Raw genomic sequence first — 19,973 nt, 5'->3', positions numbered from 1 at the left:
ACACATTCATATATGTGTTCTTTTTTCCATTTTCAAAAGTGCTCAGCTATGATCAGCTCCTCCTTGATTTAATTAAAAGATATGCTGGACAGTGTCAGTGTATAATTTCCTTTGCCCTCTTTTATTTATTACTTTGTAAGTTGGCAAAGCTTTAGGATTAGATTTAGTATTTAACTGTCTGCAGCTATTTGTGTCTAAATTCTGTTTAAATCGGATTCTGGTTGTAGGGTATCATGTTAATCTCAAAGGTAAAGATGGAATGCAGCTTTCCATTGCTATTACTGATGACACTGTTTAGCATCAGTTACTTTATGCTTTGTTTTTTGTTTTTTTTTCTTCAGATTTTGCAGCAGCTTTGGTGAACCCCATAGCTCATCAGGAAAAGCATGCGCAGCAATTGGCTGTCCTCACTGAGGACTTTGACTACTCAGTACGTTTGTTGGATTCATTTCTCTTTTTAAAACTTGCCTTAAAACGTGTTAATAAATAATCTATAGATCATGGTACAAGAGGTGTGAGTTTATTCTTGTCTTTGGACAGGGACTTTGTTGATTTCCCTCTCACACTTTTCATGGGGCCTTGTTCTCGGTAAGTGGCACATTTGCAGACCACAAGTCTGTCAGAAATACGGTGAGAATGTCACACCTTCAATTGGGAAAGTTCATCGGTAACTTGCTAAGGTGGGAGGTTTTTTCCCCCCACGCACCCCAGTTTCCTACACCATTAAAAGCGACCACCATCATGTAAATGAAAAATTGTTGATTGTGCCATTAAATGCTAATCAATTAAATGATATCATTGTGTTATAAATCTGTGTATGCAAGCACTCAAGTAAGTATTTGTACTTGTTCCTTGAGGTAATATTTCTTAAATTATCTTGATTTCAAAAAAACAATCTTTCACGCCCTTTAATGGTTTGATGGTTTTTTAATCACTTCATTTTCAACAGCTGAAATATCTGCAAAATTTCAAGACCTCTAGCACCCAAACAAATGACTTGTTTGTTGTGTTACATGATTTTGTCTAGGGTAGGGGAGGGGAGGGGAGGGGACGGGTGGCAAAGAGCCTTAAGCTGTTTTACTTACACACCTGTAATCTGACTGTGTATTGGTCTCTCTGTTAGGACGATGAGGACGATATTGTTGACCCAGCCGCAGTAGGTTTTCTGTATTGTCCAGTCATGTTGTCACCTTTATTTTTTTATTATATAAAAAAAAAAATGCTCCACTGAATTAAAGAAATTGTTTCATGTGTAAAGAAAAGAATTCATGAATGTATCATTGTGAATAGTTGGGTACATTTTCAGTATTATTTGGTATAGTTAAGAAACTCCCTTCATTTTACCAATGCTGCAAGATTGCATATATTATTGGTCCAAATGATAAACTCCTTTGGAAGTAGCTTTAAGCTACTCTAATAGATCAGTGGAGTATCATATGGTTTTGTGACAGTGTATTAAAGGCATGTGTGTTGTACAGCTGTTAGTGCTAGTCAGCATGTTAGTAGATATAGTGGTCCATCGTGTACCATTGCACAGATTATGCAAATTAGGTTTAGCACAGTATTTATATCATGCACTATTGTTTAAGGTTTAGCTACATGTTCCTGACACATAGGGTAGCATTGGATGTGTAGTGCTTTGACACAGTCTATGGTTCTGGCTTGTTAGCATGCTAGCATGCTGCAATGACCCAGGAGCCCACTACCTGTGTGGTCACTGTGAGTTCAAGTCCAGCTCATGCTGGCTTCCTCTCCAGCTGTATGTGGGAATGTCTTCCTTTAGCCTGCGAATGGTCGTGCGTTTCTCCTGGGCTAAGCCTGGTTTCCTCCGACCATAATTCTGGTCTGGCTGCTGTCATATAAGTGAAATATTTTTAAGTATGGTGGTAAACACCAATCAAATAAAAATAAATAAATATAATCTGTGTTATACAGTATATTGCTTGTAATTCACGTATGGGACTACAATTTTTTAAGTGACACATTTTTGCTTTGTTATAGGGGAATAAGGCCACTTAAGAGTCCTTTGCAGAGTTTGATTAATGTCTTTTGAGAAAAACCTTAGTGTTGGTACAGAAAGTATCATTTTAAGACCTTTATTATGTATGCCAAACTTTGGATGAAATAACTGGATTAACAATACTGTGGTGATAAAGTTCATATATTCTTAAAACCAGTTAATCTGTTAACTTTTCAATAGTTGAATTTTTTATGAGCTGATTTCTAAAAATTGTTAAGTATGATTTAAAACACCAAGTTTTATATATATATATATATATATATATATATATATATATATATATATATATATATATTGACTTGGTGTTCACTTCATCACCGTGACTCACTTTTGTTTGGATGGGTATTTCTAAGGCACAGTAGTATCCTGAACTATTTTCCTGTAGCATTTATTGTTTTCTAGTTTTATTGTTTTCTAAACACAAAGAAAAATAAAATTTTGGAAAAAAAGATAAACTTCTTGGTGCACATAAATCGCAAGTGAGTTCTACATACGAGTTATAAAATGTGTCACTCGTGCCAATATACTGTATTTCACCGAAAGTTTGGCCAGTAATAATTCACTTTCAGCAGCACATTAAGACATTGAAATGATATTTTTGATGTCAGCACATAGGTTTTCCCGATATGAAATTAATCAAATTTCACAAAGGACTCAAAAACAGTTGTCCTGTAATGTGAATTAATCAATCAGAATCTAGCAAAATGTATCCCTTGCAAAATGTATCCCTTACAAAATGTATCTCTTACAAGATGTATCCTTTACAAAATGGCAAACTTTACGGGAAATACACTGGAATACACTGGGCTCTATCACATTACCCAGCATGTGAAGTTTTTGTTTTGCTGCTATTTCGTAATCAGAGGAGTCACATTTACAGAGTTTATAGACAATTGTGTAGTGTCTATACAAAACATGTACCATTCTTTGGAGAGGAGACATAATATGTTTGTTTAAGAGCTGTGTTTTGATTGTGCTTACATGCATGATTGTGTTGGCAATGACATTCTGTTGTTGTGGTAACTTGCAGTTTTGTTTCGTGTAACGCTTTAAATTAAAAGTCATTTTAGCTAAAGCTTGTTTTTTTAAACCTTAACTACTGAATATCAGAAGTTTAGTGTTTTGTAAGTGACACTGCTGCGTTAACTGATGGATTTAAAGCCAAAGCTAAAGAAAATACAGTTTGGGTGTATTTTTATTTGACTTTTGAACTTTAAGTCGATACGGTATTTTGTTCAATTAAGTGATGATATGTATTATATTGAAATGTAGTGTTGATGTCAATACATTATCAGTGGTGACCAGCTTAAAAATTACTCAGATATATATGTTTTCCTTGAAGTAATCAGTGCTCTTTTATGCTTGTTTGTAAATTTGTTAACAGTTGACACTGTATTCATCAGGTAACTCATGGAGATGAAGCCATGATGACTGCCAGCTCACCAACGCCCTTTGAGGGGCGATCAGACTCACGAAAGCGCCCATCCCTCAACAAACGGGTCAACAGCATCCAAAGCTTGCCAGACAGTGAGAAGGTCAACGGGAACCCCAAGGTCAACCGAACGGGCAGTACTCATGTTCCAGTCTCCAAGCAGGAGAGCTCCTCATCTGCCTTCAGCCAGGGAAACGGCTCCTCTAGTATGGGCAACTACTTATTCTGTTTTTTGTCCCGTGGTTAATTAAATCTTATGGATACTATATTTAGGTCCATTCATCCATTATTACTGCTCGAAATATTGCTTGTTTATGATAAAATTTTATGTGCCAGTTCATTTTGTGTAAATATGAAAACCATCGAGATCTGTGGATAAGTTTTATATAGTCAACGATTTCTCTCATGCTGATCGGTTTTTGGTTTATGGGCAATAACAACTGCAAATATCATCAGTTTTGATAAAATTTTTGTGTGATGGTATTATTTTGTGACGTCTGAATCAGATCAAGTTTGAGGCTCATTAGATCAAGTTTAAAAACCAACATGACACATGTATGCACATGGTCCTGTTATAAATTCTTTGAACCAGCTTGTTCTTTCAAGGTTTAAGGATTGTATTGAAGGCTAACATGTTTTGTTGCAAGACAGTTTGACCAGTTTTGATATTCGTATACATATACTCTTTCAAATTTCGAGGATCAGCTGGAGTGGCGCAGAAAATAGCGTTTATAAATAAGTTGTAGCCTGGAGTCGTACAGTGGTTGTAGTCATGGTAACCATGGCGCTCATCAGCATAATAGGAATTTCTAAGGCTCAGTGTCAGTATGGTGTTACTGGGTGGAGCCTCATGGTGTCTTTAACTTTGCTGCCAGTGACACAGCACTGTTGAAACGTCTGTATTGTGTTCTGCCTGGTACAAGGAAACAGTGTCACGATATGACTGTAATATTGTTAAAAGCAGCATTTAACCCAAGTCAAACAAAACAGTATAAAGTTTGTTAGTTGTAAGAAATCCAAAAGATATCTCACTGTTTTGCCCCATCATTAATCACCTGTAACCAACATTCTTTCTATAGTAATAAATCGGTGAGAAGCAGTAAGATATGTGTTACAGAACTACTGTATTTCTTCAACTTTTTCGCATGTTTGCAAGGTGTTCATTCAAGCATGTTTTGAAGGCATTAGTCTTTTGTGTAGACTGATAAAATTATACTTTTGTGTAAGCCCTGAAATTGGCCAATCTAACCAATGTGGTTTTTTTCTAAAAAATCAAATCATAAATGTGCATAAATTGCACTGAAAAATGCTCTTTCGTGTGTGAAACGGTTGAGGAATTAGGGCATATTGGTTGCAGCTATGATCTGTTTGTGTGTTTTAGGTGTGGGCAACCCGGTTACAAGGATGAAATCTTCTGCCAATATGGAGAATGGCACAATGGGACAAAGCATGGTCACTAGCACAAGACTTAATGGTAATCTCAATCATCAATGAATCATGATATGAATTTCCTATAAATATGCTCAGTCAAGGATATGACACATTCCGCTGTGATATAAATGGCGAATGTTCAACTTTTCAACTTCAGTTTGGTTAAATACTGCCAAAATAACAAGACCGTAATGATTGAGGTCACATCAAATGAGCTGATTGGAGAAATGAAGTTTTTTAACTCCAGAGTTCTGTCTGCCTCCACCATGAAGGTTTGTTTGACCCTCTTCCTTTTAGTGGGCAAGACTGACGTTTACTGAAGGGAACCAAATCTTGCAGGTCATAAAACAGCAGTGCCCCATACCTAAATGCATATAAATAACAATACCAGTGATTTCAGTAGTGGAACATGTCATCAAGATTAATCAGAGCTGGCATTGTTATTCAAGTAGGTACTACTGTGAATATGGCGGTCCTCTGTAGCTGAGGGGGTTACCGCGTCGGCACAGCCCAATGACCTAGCATCCTGTCACCAGTGTGGTCGCTGTGAGTTTAAGTCCAGCTTCCTGTCCATCCGTAGGTGTGAAGGCCTGCCAGCAACTTGCGGATGATGGTGGGTTTCCCCCAGGTCTCTGCTGGCTTTCCTCCCACCATAATGCTGGCTGCCCTTGTACAAGTGAAATAATTCTGGAGTATAGCATAAAGCACCAATCAAATAAATAAATAAATAAATAAATACTGTGTATTTGAGTTACCAGATTTGCCTCCCTTGTTTAGAGGGCCGTAGAACACTGTTAAAATGTGCTTGGAATAAGATTCATCTCTTCTCAGTGATGTAAAGAATACTGTGAATTCTGACGATCTCAGTAGTCATGTGTATCCTTTGCTACATAGAACTACTCAACTCTAGTGCTTCAAAACAAGTAGAGTGATGTTAGCATGTTGTTTTTGTTGTTGTGCTCAGACCCTGAGATGATCACACCCACCCCACTGGAGGAATTGAAGCGAAGCAAAGTCTACCTTAAAGCAGAGGCTAAGAGAACGAAGGACGTTGATAGTCTCAAGAAGAAACATGATAAGGTGAGAGAGTGAAACTAGTCTGTAATGGAGACCTTTAAGGTGTACCAGTTGAGGGTTTTGTGATGGCAGCCATCTTGGAGCAGTGTAGATTGGAAGAAGTAACTTTTTCACCAGGGTTGGTGGAAGATCTGCGTGTGAGATCGGTCCTATTTGTCTGCTTCTCAGTGGGATCCTCTGCTTCTCAGTGGGATCCTCTGCTTCTCAGTGGGATTCTTGGCTTCTCAGTGGGATCCTCTGCTTCTCAGTGGGATCCTCTGCTTCTCAGTGGGATCCTCTGCTTCTCAGTGGGATCCTCTGCTTCTCAGTTGGATTCTTGGCTTCTCAGTGGGATCCTCTGCTTCTCAGTGGGATCCTCTGCTTCTCAGTGGGATCCTCTGCTTCTCAGTGGGATTCTCGGCTTCTCAGTGGGATCCTCAAGTGTATAGGGTGAACAACATATTATCTAAACGTCATTTACATCATTTTACAAGAGAGCTGTAGGAAGCTTATGTATCATATTGGTACATGTAGCTTATTATCAAGTAGAAATAAAACTAAATACTATATAATTACAATTTTCTGTAAATCATTATGGTTTAAGGAGAGAGAAGTTCAGAAGGAGGCCCATGCTCTTCAGGAGGACAGATTCCTGATGAATCAGCTAAAGGCACGGACAAGTCTTGAGAAATCTCACGGCAAACTGATGAAAAAGGCGTCAAAGTCAGGGAGTGTGACCGAGGCGCAGCATCAGACCAACACTCAGATGAGCGAATTACTAAAGGAGCAAGAGATCAAGGTAAGCCATGTGTGATGTCTCTTAGTAATAAAGTACAGTATTTCAGGTAAAGTGCGGTATGTAAAAATCAACTTTCAGAAGCACAAGGGCATTAAAATGATGTTTTGTCCGTCAGAATCAAGCAAAATGTTTCAGTTGAAAAATGCCTAACTTCAGATGAAATACAGCAGTATCTCCATAAATTTTCACTGTTTACACAACCTTTGAGTTCAGATGCTGGGATCTTACCAAGTGAATAACGATAGAGGTCCAAAGTTTGTGTAAACAGTTGTTATTCACTTCATAAAGAACATGGCTTATTGATCGAAAATTCATGCAAACAGTTCAAATTAACATAAAAATGCCTTAAAGGCAAAGAAAACACTAAAATTAAGTATATGTCTGATGAAAGACCATTAAACACCATCCATAAAAATAGTTTGATTTATTTCTTTAGAATTTATTCAACCTAGTAAAATACATTTGAACCCTACAGTCCTTTTCTGACAATACTGGAAGCAGTGACGTCACATCCGGTCTTTGCCACTTAACACACACAGACTGCCACATGTCATCATGAAAAGTGCATCTTCATTTATACTTATGAATACATATTGGCTGATTGGACCTTGAAAGAAGCTATTTCAAGCAAAAAATATAGCTGTGATGTCACTCATACCCTCTGGTTCACTATAGTTGGAAAGACTCTAAAAAAATAAATTAAGGTATTTTCTTGAACAGTTTTAATGGTTTTTAGTCTGACATATACTTCAGTTTAGTGTTTTCTTTGCCTTTAATTTACTGCTTCATTCTTGTCAATAAACCCACATATAACTATAAGGCTAAAACAGTAGATCATGTTTACATGTATTTATGTATTTTATATAAATGTTGTTGAGTTGTTTTTGAATTACACGCTAGTTTTGGTCCTTCATGCTTTTCCTCCAAGTCAGGAGGTTTTATAAGACATATGTCATGGTGCAGTGGATTTACTGTTGGCTCTGCCCAGTTTCTTCCACCCATAACAATGACCACTGTTGTAAAAGGGAAACATTCTTGAGTACGGGCTTCAGGGTAAATATTTAGATCAGTGAAAAAGTAATCTGACTGCTGATGAGTTTCTTGGGAACCAGTTTTTTGTTTTCACATTTGAATGTCATGAATGAAAGAATGAATGAATGAATGTGTGACTTAACATCTCTATGGAAGTTATTGCCTCCATATTGTGACAGGATCATATTTATTTTGAGAACTTGCCATAATATGACGGAAATTTTGCCGATTTGGCATTAAGCTATAATCATTCATTCATTCTGAGAACCATGGTAAAGTCAGTGTCAGCTTGTCCGTCAACTGGAAAATGCAAAAGTATTAAAACTGTTAATTTTTGTTTTTCAGCTGATTCAATTCAGACAAACTCAGATAGAAGAAGTTATCAAACTGTATGAAGACCAATACAGGGATGAACTGGATGTTCACCTGCGTCACCATGATGCCGTTTACGACGCTTTGAAATTAGCCATTGAGCAAAGCCAACTTATGCACAAGAGGAAACTGGTGGAGGTCCGTGACAGTGAAGTCTTGGAACTGAAGAAACGGATGGATGCTCAGAACAGGGAAGATATGAAGGTTTTGGCCAAAAAACACAAAGACAGACAGGAGTTGTCCAGGTAACTTAAGTTAAAACAAAAGAAAACTCTCAAATCTGTTGTATTACATGTAGTAATGAAAGTCCAGCAGATCCACTGTTAAGTTTGAAGTAATACACCAGTAGTGTAATTCCGAAAAACGAAAGCTTCATTACGGCTCAATATTTCAGCATTGTATTATGCCATCGTCATTGACCTCGTTAACGTCATTGATGACTGAGTAATACTACTTGTGTAATTTAAGTTCGCTTGCGATATTTTGTTCTGAAACTATGAGGTTCCAAAAACGGGAAAAGACGCTAAAGCCGAATCTCTCTTAGGATAGCCATGTTGTTAAACTATAATTAGATCTCTGGGCCATAGCCAACGAGAAGGCTTTTGTTCTTTGAAATCTGTTTAACATGATTTGGTTGTGCACAAAATTTACACAGTGCCTCTGGTAGCTGACATGTTGCAGTATATACTAGTACATAGAGCAAGGTGACTGCGGAAAGGCTTGACAATATTACATTCACACACTGAAGAGCTCACGGTTGAAGAACGAATGTTCTCATGAAGGCCCCGAAGTATTTGTATTTATACTGTTTTCAGTGTACTGTTACTTGCATACAAAAGAGTGTAAGAAAGCATGAAACCTTAAAACTTTGGTTAAGAGTTTGCTTTTCTGTTGTGTGGAATTAATTTGTGGGACATTGTTGAAAATATGTCAATGGTAATATCAAGATTTTGGGGGTTTTTTTCTTCATGTTATCATTTTCATTGGCTAGAATCTGACTGTGAAATTGACTTCCTACTGACCCAATGTTTCACTTACATGGTTGGATTATGGCTTCAGTGGCCTAATGGTTAGAGCGTTCACCTCGAAGTCAGGAGATCTCGGCATCAAACCCCAGTTGGGTCATACCAAAGACTTAAAAAAATGGACTTTTTCTTGCTGTCTCGCTTGGCGCTAAGCACTCAGAGGTTAGAGCAAGGAAACATGGCTTGTTGGCTGGGTGTCTGGGTGTCAGTGTAATGTGACTGGGTGAGGTGTCTTTCTGCATAGTACTTCAGTGGCAGCAGCACCTTGGCGGCATGGACTTGTCTGCCACAAGAAGACACACCTAATGACTCCTCTTTTTCATATGACTGAAAAATTGATAAGTACGACGTTAAACACCAAGCATACATGCATACATGGTTGAACCAACAAAGAATTTTTTTCCCAGGATGGCCTTGGTATTGTCTGATGTTATAATGTAGTATTTGCATCTGACAGAACTCCAGTTTAGGTTTAACTCTCATGACATCTAACAGATACTCATTCTGATACACCCACAGTGTCATATCTTCATATTGTTGATATTATGTTTACTTCTCATGACATCTAACAGGTACTCATGCTGATACACCCACAGTGTCATATCTGTATATCGTTAATGTTATGTTTACTTCTCATCTCATCTAACAGATACTCATTCTGATACACCCACAGTGTCATATCTTCATATTGTTGATGTTATGTTTACTTCTCATGACATCTAACAGGTACTCATGCTGATACACCCACAGTGTCATATTTGTATATCGTTAATGTTATGTTTACTTCTCATCTCATCTAACAGATACTCATTCTGATACACCCACAGTGTCATATCTGTATATTGTTGATGTTATGTTTACTTCTCATGACATCTAACAGGTACTCATTCTGATACACCCACAGTGTCATATCTGTGTATTGTTGATGTTATGTTTACTTCTCATGACATCTAACAGGTACTCATTCTGATACACCCACAGTGTCATATCTTCATATTGTTGATGTTATGTTTACTTCTCATGACATCTAACAGGTACTCATTCTGATACATTCACAGTGTCATATCTGTGTATTGTTGATGTTATGTTTACTTCTCATGACATCTAACAGGTACTCATTCTGATACACCCACAGTGTCATATCTTCATATTGTTGATGTTATGTTTACTTCTCATGACATCTAACAGGTACTCATGCTGATACACCCACAGTGTCATATTTGTATATCGTTAATGTTATGTTTACTTCTCATCTCATCTAACAGATACTCATTCTGATACACCCACAGTGTCATATCTGTATATTGTTGATGTTATGTTTACTTCTCATGACATCTAACAGGTACTCATACTGATACACCCATAGTGTCATATCTGTGTATTGTTGATGTTATGTTTACTTCTCATGACATCTAACAGGTACTCATTCTGATACATTCACAGTGTCATATCTGTATATTGTTGATGTTATGTTTACTTCTCATCTCATCTAACACTCATTCTGATACACCCACAGTGTCATATCTTCATATTGTTGATGTTATGTTTACTTCTCATGACATCTAACAGGTACTCATACTGATACACCCATAGTGTCATATCTGTGTATTGTTGATGTTATGTTTACTTCTCATGACATCTAACAGGTACTCATGCTGATACACCCATAGTGTCATATCTGTGTATTGTTGATGTTATGTTTACTTCTCATGACATCTAACAGGTACTCATGCTGATACACCCACAGTGTCATATTTGTATATCGTTAATGTTATGTTTACTTCTCATGACATCTAACAGGTACTCATTCTGATACATTCACAGTGTCATATCTGTGTATTGTTGATGTTATGTTTACTTCTCATGACATCTAACAGGTACTCATTCTGATACACCCACAGTGTCATATCTGTATATCATTAATGTTATGTTTACTTCTCATGACATCTAACAGGTACTCATGCTGATACACCCACAGTGTCATATTTGTATATCGTTAATGTTATGTTTACTTCTCATGACATCTAACAGGTACTCATGCTGATACACCCACAGTGTCATATCTGTATATCGTTGATGTTATGTTTACTTCTCATGACATCTAACAGGTACTCATTCTGATACACCCACAGTGTCATATCTGTATATCGTTAATGTTATGTTTACTTCTCATGACATCTAACAGGTACTCATTCTGATACACCCACAGTGTCATATCTGTATATCGTTAATGTTATGTTTACTTCTCATGACATCTAACAGGTACTCATTCTGATACACCCACAGTGTCATATCTGTATATCGTTAATGTTATGTTTACTTCTCATGACATCTAACAGGTACTCATTCTGATACATTCACAGTGTCATATCTGTGTATTGTTGATGTTATGTTTACTTCTCATGACATCTAACAGGTACTCATTCTGATACATTCACAGTGTCATATCTGTGTATTGTTGATGTTATGTTTACTTCTCATGACATCTAACAGGTACTCATTCTGATACACCCACAGTGTCATATCTGTATATCGTTAATGTTATGTTTCAGGATAAAGCGCGAGGCCCAACAAAAGCATATTACTTTGGCTGTGCAGGAAATACAGAAGGTAGGTTGTAGGAATTTGGGATGACAAGAATCGAAAAACATGTGATATCGATTGAGTAATTGTTAAATACATATGACTAACTTTCAGTAAATAATTTGTTTATTTACTACTGTTATTTTGAAGTTTTTGATAAGTGGTGAACATAGGTGAGAGTTGAGAAGTCACTCATGCTGCATGTGTGTTGTGGGTGGAACAGGGAAAACTTCTGTTGCACCAGTAAATCACTTTCATATTATTTTATGAATAATGTTCATTTAGTATGCAGTTCATGTTTATGCTCAAATTTTTGCGCCCTTGTTTCATAGTACTGTGCCAGCGACCTACCTATGGTTGTGGGCTCTGCCCGGTTTCCTCTCACCATAATGTTGGCCACCGTCATATAAGTGAAATATTCTTTAGTACAGTGTAAAACACCAATCAAATAAATAAATGAATAAATAAATAAATACATAAATATAGTAATGTGTTTTTTTTCACAATATTACAATTTTTTACTACTACATCTTGCTCCTGTGAATACATTTGTTTGCTTTTCCTGGGTTATAGATGAAGGATATCTTGGAGAAAAGAACTGAAGACTTGGAGAAAAATTTCAAAGACATTTGGGATGAATATGAAGCAGAACGGCAAAGAGTAAGTGGTAATAATATAATCTATTGCACAGACAGATTATTGGCAGACATGACTGATGAAACAGTCACTGTTTCATACATATTATATATAAGCGTAAACTGAAAAACTATTTATCATGTTATTGAAACAATTAGCATACTAAATTTCTATCTTATGACAAGTACTACTGACACGTGTTACAGAGGTTCTTTTAAAACAAATTAGCATACAGTTTATTATACTCATCAGGTTTGTTGATTTCACTACAATATTTTTTGATGACTGATGAGCTTCTCATCAATACAGTTGCTGTGAGTCCAAGCCTAACTCATATTGGCTTCCTCTCTGGCCATGTGTGGGAAGGTCTGACAGCAACTTGCGGATGGTCATATGTTTCCCCCAAACTCTGCCCGATAAACTTCCACTATAATGCTGGCCACCATCGAATAAGTGAAATATTCTTGAGTACGGTGTAGAACACCAGTGAAATAAATTAAATAAATAAATCTCACCATAACGCTGGCCGTCTTTGTATAAGTGAAATATTCTTGACGAAGGTGTAAAACACCAATCAGTCAGTCAAATCAAATCACCCTGGACAGATATACACTATGAAAGTGTGTTTTTCCTTTTTCTTGTATCAGGTGCCAACTAAGCTGACAGAGGAGTATGAGACAAAATGTAAAAATCTACAGGAAGAAATGAAGAACAAATTGAAGGGTGGTGCAGGAAGTTCTGGTAACCATGCCGACGCTGTTGGCAACGGCGCAGGTAACCCTGGCAACGGAGTGAATGGACACGAAGAAATCACAGGCCTTTAGCTGAGAAATGTGAAAGAGAAAAGCAAAACCATGACATAAAGTTGAAGAGGATAGTGCAAACTTTGAACTTCATGTGAATAGTCTGGCACTCTAATACCTATATAATGTCACTGTGCTCACACAACCTGCTGGTGGAATTTCAAGCAGCAAATTGAACTAGCAAGGTTTATCATGCATTTACCCACAGACTTTTGGCAGAGTTCTGCTTAAACTGGGAACCCTTGTCTCCTATTTGTGATATTATGTCTTGTAAATGTCAGGTTTGTCTTCTATTCTTGGCTGAGATGAACGTTGTCAAGACAGTCATGTGTCTCTCTTGATGATGAGGCTTGAATTTACCTTTATGAGAAGCTCTAGTAGGAGTTACCTCCCTTGTCTGAAGTTCCGATGTATATTCCCTTTCATTTCTCTGGAATGAGTTGTTAACGCTATGAGATATTGACGTTAATTTTACAAATACCTGTAAGGACAACCTGCCTATTTACTGTGGATGCAGTTATGTGAGAACAGGTACTTCTCACATTAGTGCAGTAAATGAGTGTATTAAGTAGTGTACAGCTCAGTGTACACGTAATCAATGAATCAGGTGGATTTTTCTTGCAGTGTTTGGAGTAGTCTGTTCTAATCCATTTATATCCATAATCAGAGGATTTGCAGGGTTGGATGTAGTTGTATGTTCTTAGGAAACCCTGGATTTGTGGGATTCCCAGTCTTCTGGGATCTTAAAATTTACATGGGATAACAAGTTGAAAATGTGAAGTGAATCTGTGCTTAGGGTTAAGATAGATAGATGTGTACTTGTACGTATGTTCAACATAGATAATTTCTTGATATAGATACAAGTAAATTTATTTGTGGTTAGGTGTAAACTAGATATATTGCACACAACTTACGGATCGGACATTTGGCTTGTTGCACAAAGGTGTCACATATACGTACCGGAGAAATCAAATGGATCCGTAAAGATCAAGGCACAAGAAGTTCACATGATGCCACTGTGTAATGTGACAAATTGCATAGAAGCCATGTGGGTTGCATACAAAATTTGGACCAGAAAAGATTATGACTCCAGGAATAAAGGTTAAATGACCTTTTTTTTTAAGTGTTAATAAGGACTTGGATTGACATGTATGGTTTTGTTTAGTTATAATGAGATAAGAACAGTTTTGGGATTGGATCTAAATAATAGATCTGAGACATTTACAACATCCAAATAAAGCTACAGTACCCACATTTGTGTGAATTTGTTCAGACAATTTTTAATGGGATTTGTATCCCTGTGGCATCAATAATTTTGCTGATTTGTTTGTGTAATATGCAATTATTGCTAATAATAAAAAATTACCTTGATTTTATCATGGCAATGTTTGAAAAGTTCCATAATTACAACAAGAAATAGGTTGACAACTTTTTATCAGGTATGCAATTTAATGATATTTATCTGTGACAATACTGTAAGCGTGGAATAGATCTAGTGACTTTCTGTAAATTGCCATTGTTGAAATAAGACTTGTTACAGGAATTGTTTTTGTTGATATATATATTATACATTTATTGATCAATGTTGTGGAAATTGTTTTGACACTTGTTATTACCTGCTTGGTAATTATATATGTATGGTATCATCAGAGTGCGTGGTACCTCTCTGACGAACAGACTGTGACTGTTGATGTTGTGTTGTACATTTATATACTCACACATTTTAGTGCCTATGCCATTGACCAATGCATTCAAGTGTGCACCCAGCCAGTTCTCGTGGATACTGCCCCTCCCCCCACATCATTCATACAACATCTACACAGTACACCCTATACCTCCTCTGGTTTCCTCCACCCATCAGACTTATGGCCATTGTATAAAATGAAGCGAAAATGTTTTGAATATGGTATTGAACAACAGTCAAAGAAATAAATAAACACACTTTTACACACAGTAAGTCTCCCACACACTGTGCTTAAACCATGCATGGGGAAGATCATTTAGACCAAGCTCAAAATTTCAAATATGACTACAGTAAAAGTTTTGATTGCTGTTCAGTGTGTGGGATTTGGCTCCACCATTATGCACGTAGTAATAAGATTGGAAGACACATGTTGTGCCATGCATAGTGATCAATAGATATACTTAGTGATCAATAGATAGTAATCAATAGATATGCTTAAGTCTGAGACTGTTTCACGGAATTCTTTACACAGAGGTGTGCACATACTTGTGCTTTGTATGTGTGAACCTTGGTTTGGTCGCCTACCTGCACAATTGTCTAGAACCAATCTTATCATAATCATGTTTTTAGGGCATCTTAACCGTGATTTTAAATGAAATAAAGCATTATCTTCTAATGTCATTTAGTACATTTAAATAACGGCACAGTTATAATGACTAATAACATGTTCATTATCCAGTAAAAATGTTTGCAGTGACCTTTTTTAGCATGTTGTATTCGGTCTACCGTATCTGTACATTCTCGCTGTACATTTACTCGTACAATGTTGGTATATATACTTGTGTATAAGTTTGGCAAACCATATGATAAACTGATTACACGCTATTCCCCAGGCTGTATGGATATTTTTAATCAAGGTAATTACAGGTTGTCCTGGTGTTCAGTGAATGGACTCGAGTATTCGTCACTTCCAACATGGCATCACGCTGCATGACATTTTCATCAGTAACTTCAGTTGTAGTTTCAAGGTAAAAGAAAATGTGTCTTACCTCAGTATTTAGTGAGGCTGCCTTCCATATGTTTCACTTCCTGAATTCGACCTGTGATACTTCAAAATAAATTTCTGATGTACTCAAGAGGCATGTTTGCCACAGGTGGTGGATTTCATCGAACAGCTGGTCTCGATTGACGATGTCGGTAACCACTGCTTGAAGGTCTCGGTTCAGTCTAAATCAATTTTTTTTGTTGATGTTTAGATCGTGGGATTGTGCTGGCTATTCAGTAGTTGTTATTTCATTTTCTTTCTTAAATTCACGCACTACGCAAGCTCTATGTGCAGGCGTGTTTTCTTCCATGAAAACGTAATCATCATTAGGAAAATTGTGGGCTATAACAGAACATAAATTATTTTCAATTATATCAATATATTTCTGACCATTTATGTTAACATCTCCCACCACTAATGTTCCAACACAATTATAACAGACACAGCCCCAGACCATAAAAGTTACCTTCCTCTGAGATGGCGGGCAGACAAGATGGGGACTGTTGCCTTCTTTATGTTAACTGCATACATAAACGTGATTGTCCATCCTTATCACAACTTGACTTTCATCAGAAAATATCACATTTTCCCACTCTTGATCATTGGTCCATTTCCTCTTTCCTTACACTATTTTACACACTTTTTCTTGTTCACCTTGTTAACCGCCATTTTCTTCTTTGCAACTTGTTGTTTGTACCCTGCTTTGTGTAATTATCTTGAAAGATTTTTCTGATAAAAATTGACAATCCTTCCCCTCATTAGCTTGTTGGTGGCATTTGTCAAACGTGATCTTCTATTACATATCACAAGCTTAATAGGAGATGTGTGATCAGTTCCTGTGAACATTTTTCCCCTCCTTCTTCGGGACTTGCTTTCAACATTACACTCTGTTCAAAGTTTACTTAAAATACTGGTAATTGTCGTCCTGGGAATCCCAAACATACGTGCCAACTCTGATTTGTATGGAGTATTAAATGATGCTTTTACAATCATTTTTCTATCTTCCCCCTACTCAGGTGTTTGTCTTTCTGATCCATCTTGTCAAACAGTGTCTACAAACAAACCGTAAGAGCGGACAACAATATGATGTCGTGAATGTATTTATGACAACTTATAGTCTATTTCATATAACAGGTTTGACATATTTCTATGCTTGTAAATAGAGCTGAACATAAACACATCCACTTGGTGAAGCACAATGCCGCTATGTTATGGAAGTGACGAATATTTATGTCCACTGACTGTAGATAGCATCTCGCAGCTATCTTGCATCTGGGACGAAAAAAACGTCGTGGTTTCTCCTTGATTTTACTGTGTGCAAATTTCACTGTGTGCATTGGACCATGAAATCGTTTTGTTATAGATCCACTGTGGCCACAAGTGCAAGTAACATCAGAGAATTGTCAGTAAATCCTGTATGAACAAGCACCTGATGTCAGCAATAACCAGAGAAAGTCTCCCACCTTATGAATAACGCCAGTCAGTTTGTGGCTCGCCTCCCTGTTCTCTCAAGGGTTCATAAAGCATCTCAGTTTAGCCCAAGCCAGTGTTACAAGTTAGCTAGATTATGCGACAGATAGTAATTCTCCTCATCTAGATATCCTTTCCTGTCTCTGTGCTCAATTTTTGTATGTAAATATTGAACACTTGTTAATTTATAATTAAATAAGTAAACTGTCATGTTAAAATTTGTGCAGTTAAATTTGTTGTTAAATCAACTGCGCTACTAACCTGTTATGAACTGGCACAACTGTGCTTTTGGCAACACAGTATTTAGATACATGTACGTGGTCTCATAGATAGTACAAGACACTTTAAAACCATTTTGAATTTACACTTTTATTTCTATGAAATGTAATTGAGAAAGAATAACACAGCAGATTAATCATTTGCTTTTCCTTGATTGTGGTGTTAAGCAACAATCTAATAAATGAATGAGTACGTAAATTAATACTTTAATTACTTGAATTAAGACTTGGTAAGGAATTGTAATTTTACAGATGATCAGAGCTTTGTTGAGTGCTTTAAGAAGATATTGCAAAACCATACATTGGTTTTTGAGTATGATATGCTCACGGTATAACTTTTAGCTAGCAATACGTATTGTTTGCCAAATATTATCATGGCAATTGAAATGCAGACTATATGGGCCAGCCTCAGTAAATGTATGGGCCAGTCTCAGTAGGATTATTGCATAAAAAGATTATTTACCTTTGGGAAGTATGTTATTTTTATTTTTTTGTTAATATTAGGTGATATACTTATTACAGTGTAATTAACATTCAGTGTGTGAACATATATGTACTTCCATTGGGAAGGGAGACAATCTGGTAATTCAGTAAAGGCTAATCAGGATTATTTCAGCTGTATATATATATATTTGGAACCAGATCTCATAATTAAGATCCCACTTCTTGATATACTGTATGCTGATTATTTTAGATGTTAAAAAAAAAAGAAATCAACATTGATTGTGTATTTAGTCTGAAATGCCAGAATAAAAAGTATAAGTGAAAATAAATTATGGAACAATTTAGAGCACATCTTCTTTATTAAATGTTTCAGTGATGTATCAGGAAAAAATGTCAATTTCAATAACATACTATAGCTGTGGATTTTAAAAAAGTCTACCTAGGATTCATAGATGTATAGAATTTGATTTAAAATTGTTAATAATTAACCTGTTATCATATGTACATAATATGGTGTGAAAATGTAAAAAATCAACAAAAAACAAAACAAAACAAAAAACAGAGATATGAATTCTTGTGTGTATTGAGAACAATAACTTTTTCTCCTTGGAGTTGACAACCATTTGTACATGTGTCTAGTGAATGCTCTGTTTCTGATCTGTGTATACCTTAGCTAAGTAACGCCACAGTTCTGCAAATTCCTGCAATTAACTGCGTGATGTTTAAGCCAACCTCACATTCCCTAATGTATTATATACACATTACATGTCACTGTTTCTTTTAGTACTCTAGATAAACTGTCATACTTGGTACTTGCAAAACCATTGTAGACTATTGGATGTGATTTCAAAAGCAAATTGTTCAAAAAGCGAATGGATCAATGGATTTGTCTCAATTTGCATGAGGCAGACTACTCTCTTCTTTGTTTCTGCTAATATACCTAGGATGGTAAAAGCGTAAGACTGATACTCTTTTCAGGAAGCAAGTTGAAACGTGTCGAGACATTAGGTTTTAATTGTTTTAAGAGCTGGCATATTGCTCCATACTAAAGTGACGTAATTTACTGATGATAAATGACAAACCTTGTTCTTCATTTGTGGAAGTTCTATTGAAGCTAACGAGCCGTGTTCAAGAGAGATTATGCTTCATTGTACATGTGTATCAAATTAAGGGTCAGTGCCCAGTTTCACAAGATGTCGCACATGTACAGTAATCGCACATATAGGACAATGGTACAGTAAAAGTGATGTACAAAATATCATACAACAAATGCCGCTTTGTGAAACAGGACCCAGGTCAGTATACTGAATTTTCCTTAATTGGCTGACAGTGCATTGTGAAGATTACAGAAAAAAAAAATGTAGATATACTTGAATATTGTCTATTAATTTTCAACAACATTTTGGTGAAGGGTGGCAAGGGTTAAACCCAATACATAAGACACTTTGAGGCACTGAGTAGCTGCATGAATGATTAAAACAACGTTAACACAATTTAACATAAAAGTGGAATCTTATTACTGCAGTTTTAAATGGATTCCACTTTTTTAAAGCTTTGTACAAAAGTTTTTTTCATTCATACCTGACTGACTTCAACAAGCACAATGTTGTTGTGTCTATGGAGGAGAAAAGCTGTTTATGAAGCATAATGAGAGCTGCCAGAAAGCCGTGGCAGCGTCCGTGGTGTTTTGAACATTTTTACATTTACATCCAGTCAGCAGAATAAGTATGATTAATTCAGATGTGACAAAGTTTATATGTCTTTGTGACTCCAGTTGCAGTGTGGCGATATACATGGGTCTTTTCAGCCATGTAAATCTAAGATTACCCAAAAGTAGCATTGTTTAGTCACTGATACCTTTTG

The 19,973-nt window shown here is 36.5% G+C and overlaps 1 protein-coding gene across 1 annotated transcript in view; it reads left to right on the top strand.

Annotated features, from left to right (window-relative positions):
• The window catches only part of LOC135467088 (1-phosphatidylinositol 4,5-bisphosphate phosphodiesterase beta-1-like), a 77,983-nt gene extending 58,075 nt beyond the window's left edge, over positions 1-19,908 (top strand). The window contains 10 exon segments of the mRNA XM_064744849.1: positions 342-430; positions 1,124-1,156; positions 3,424-3,658; positions 4,834-4,926; positions 5,848-5,963; positions 6,544-6,738; positions 8,116-8,387; positions 11,720-11,777; positions 12,324-12,410; positions 13,034-19,908. Of these exon segments, the coding sequence (XP_064600919.1) occupies positions 342-430; positions 1,124-1,156; positions 3,424-3,658; positions 4,834-4,926; positions 5,848-5,963; positions 6,544-6,738; positions 8,116-8,387; positions 11,720-11,777; positions 12,324-12,410; positions 13,034-13,210 (1,355 nt within the window). The 3' untranslated portion in view covers positions 13,211-19,908.
• The last annotated feature ends 65 nt before the right edge of the window (positions 19,909-19,973 follow it).

The sequence above is a fragment of the Liolophura sinensis genome, chromosome 6, assembly GCF_032854445.1.
Source record: "Liolophura sinensis isolate JHLJ2023 chromosome 6, CUHK_Ljap_v2, whole genome shotgun sequence".
In the NCBI taxonomy this organism is placed as follows: domain Eukaryota; kingdom Metazoa; phylum Mollusca; class Polyplacophora; order Chitonida; family Chitonidae; genus Liolophura; species Liolophura sinensis.
The sequence above is the reverse complement of the archived record's forward strand: the minus strand, read 5'-3'. Positions and strand labels throughout refer to the sequence as shown.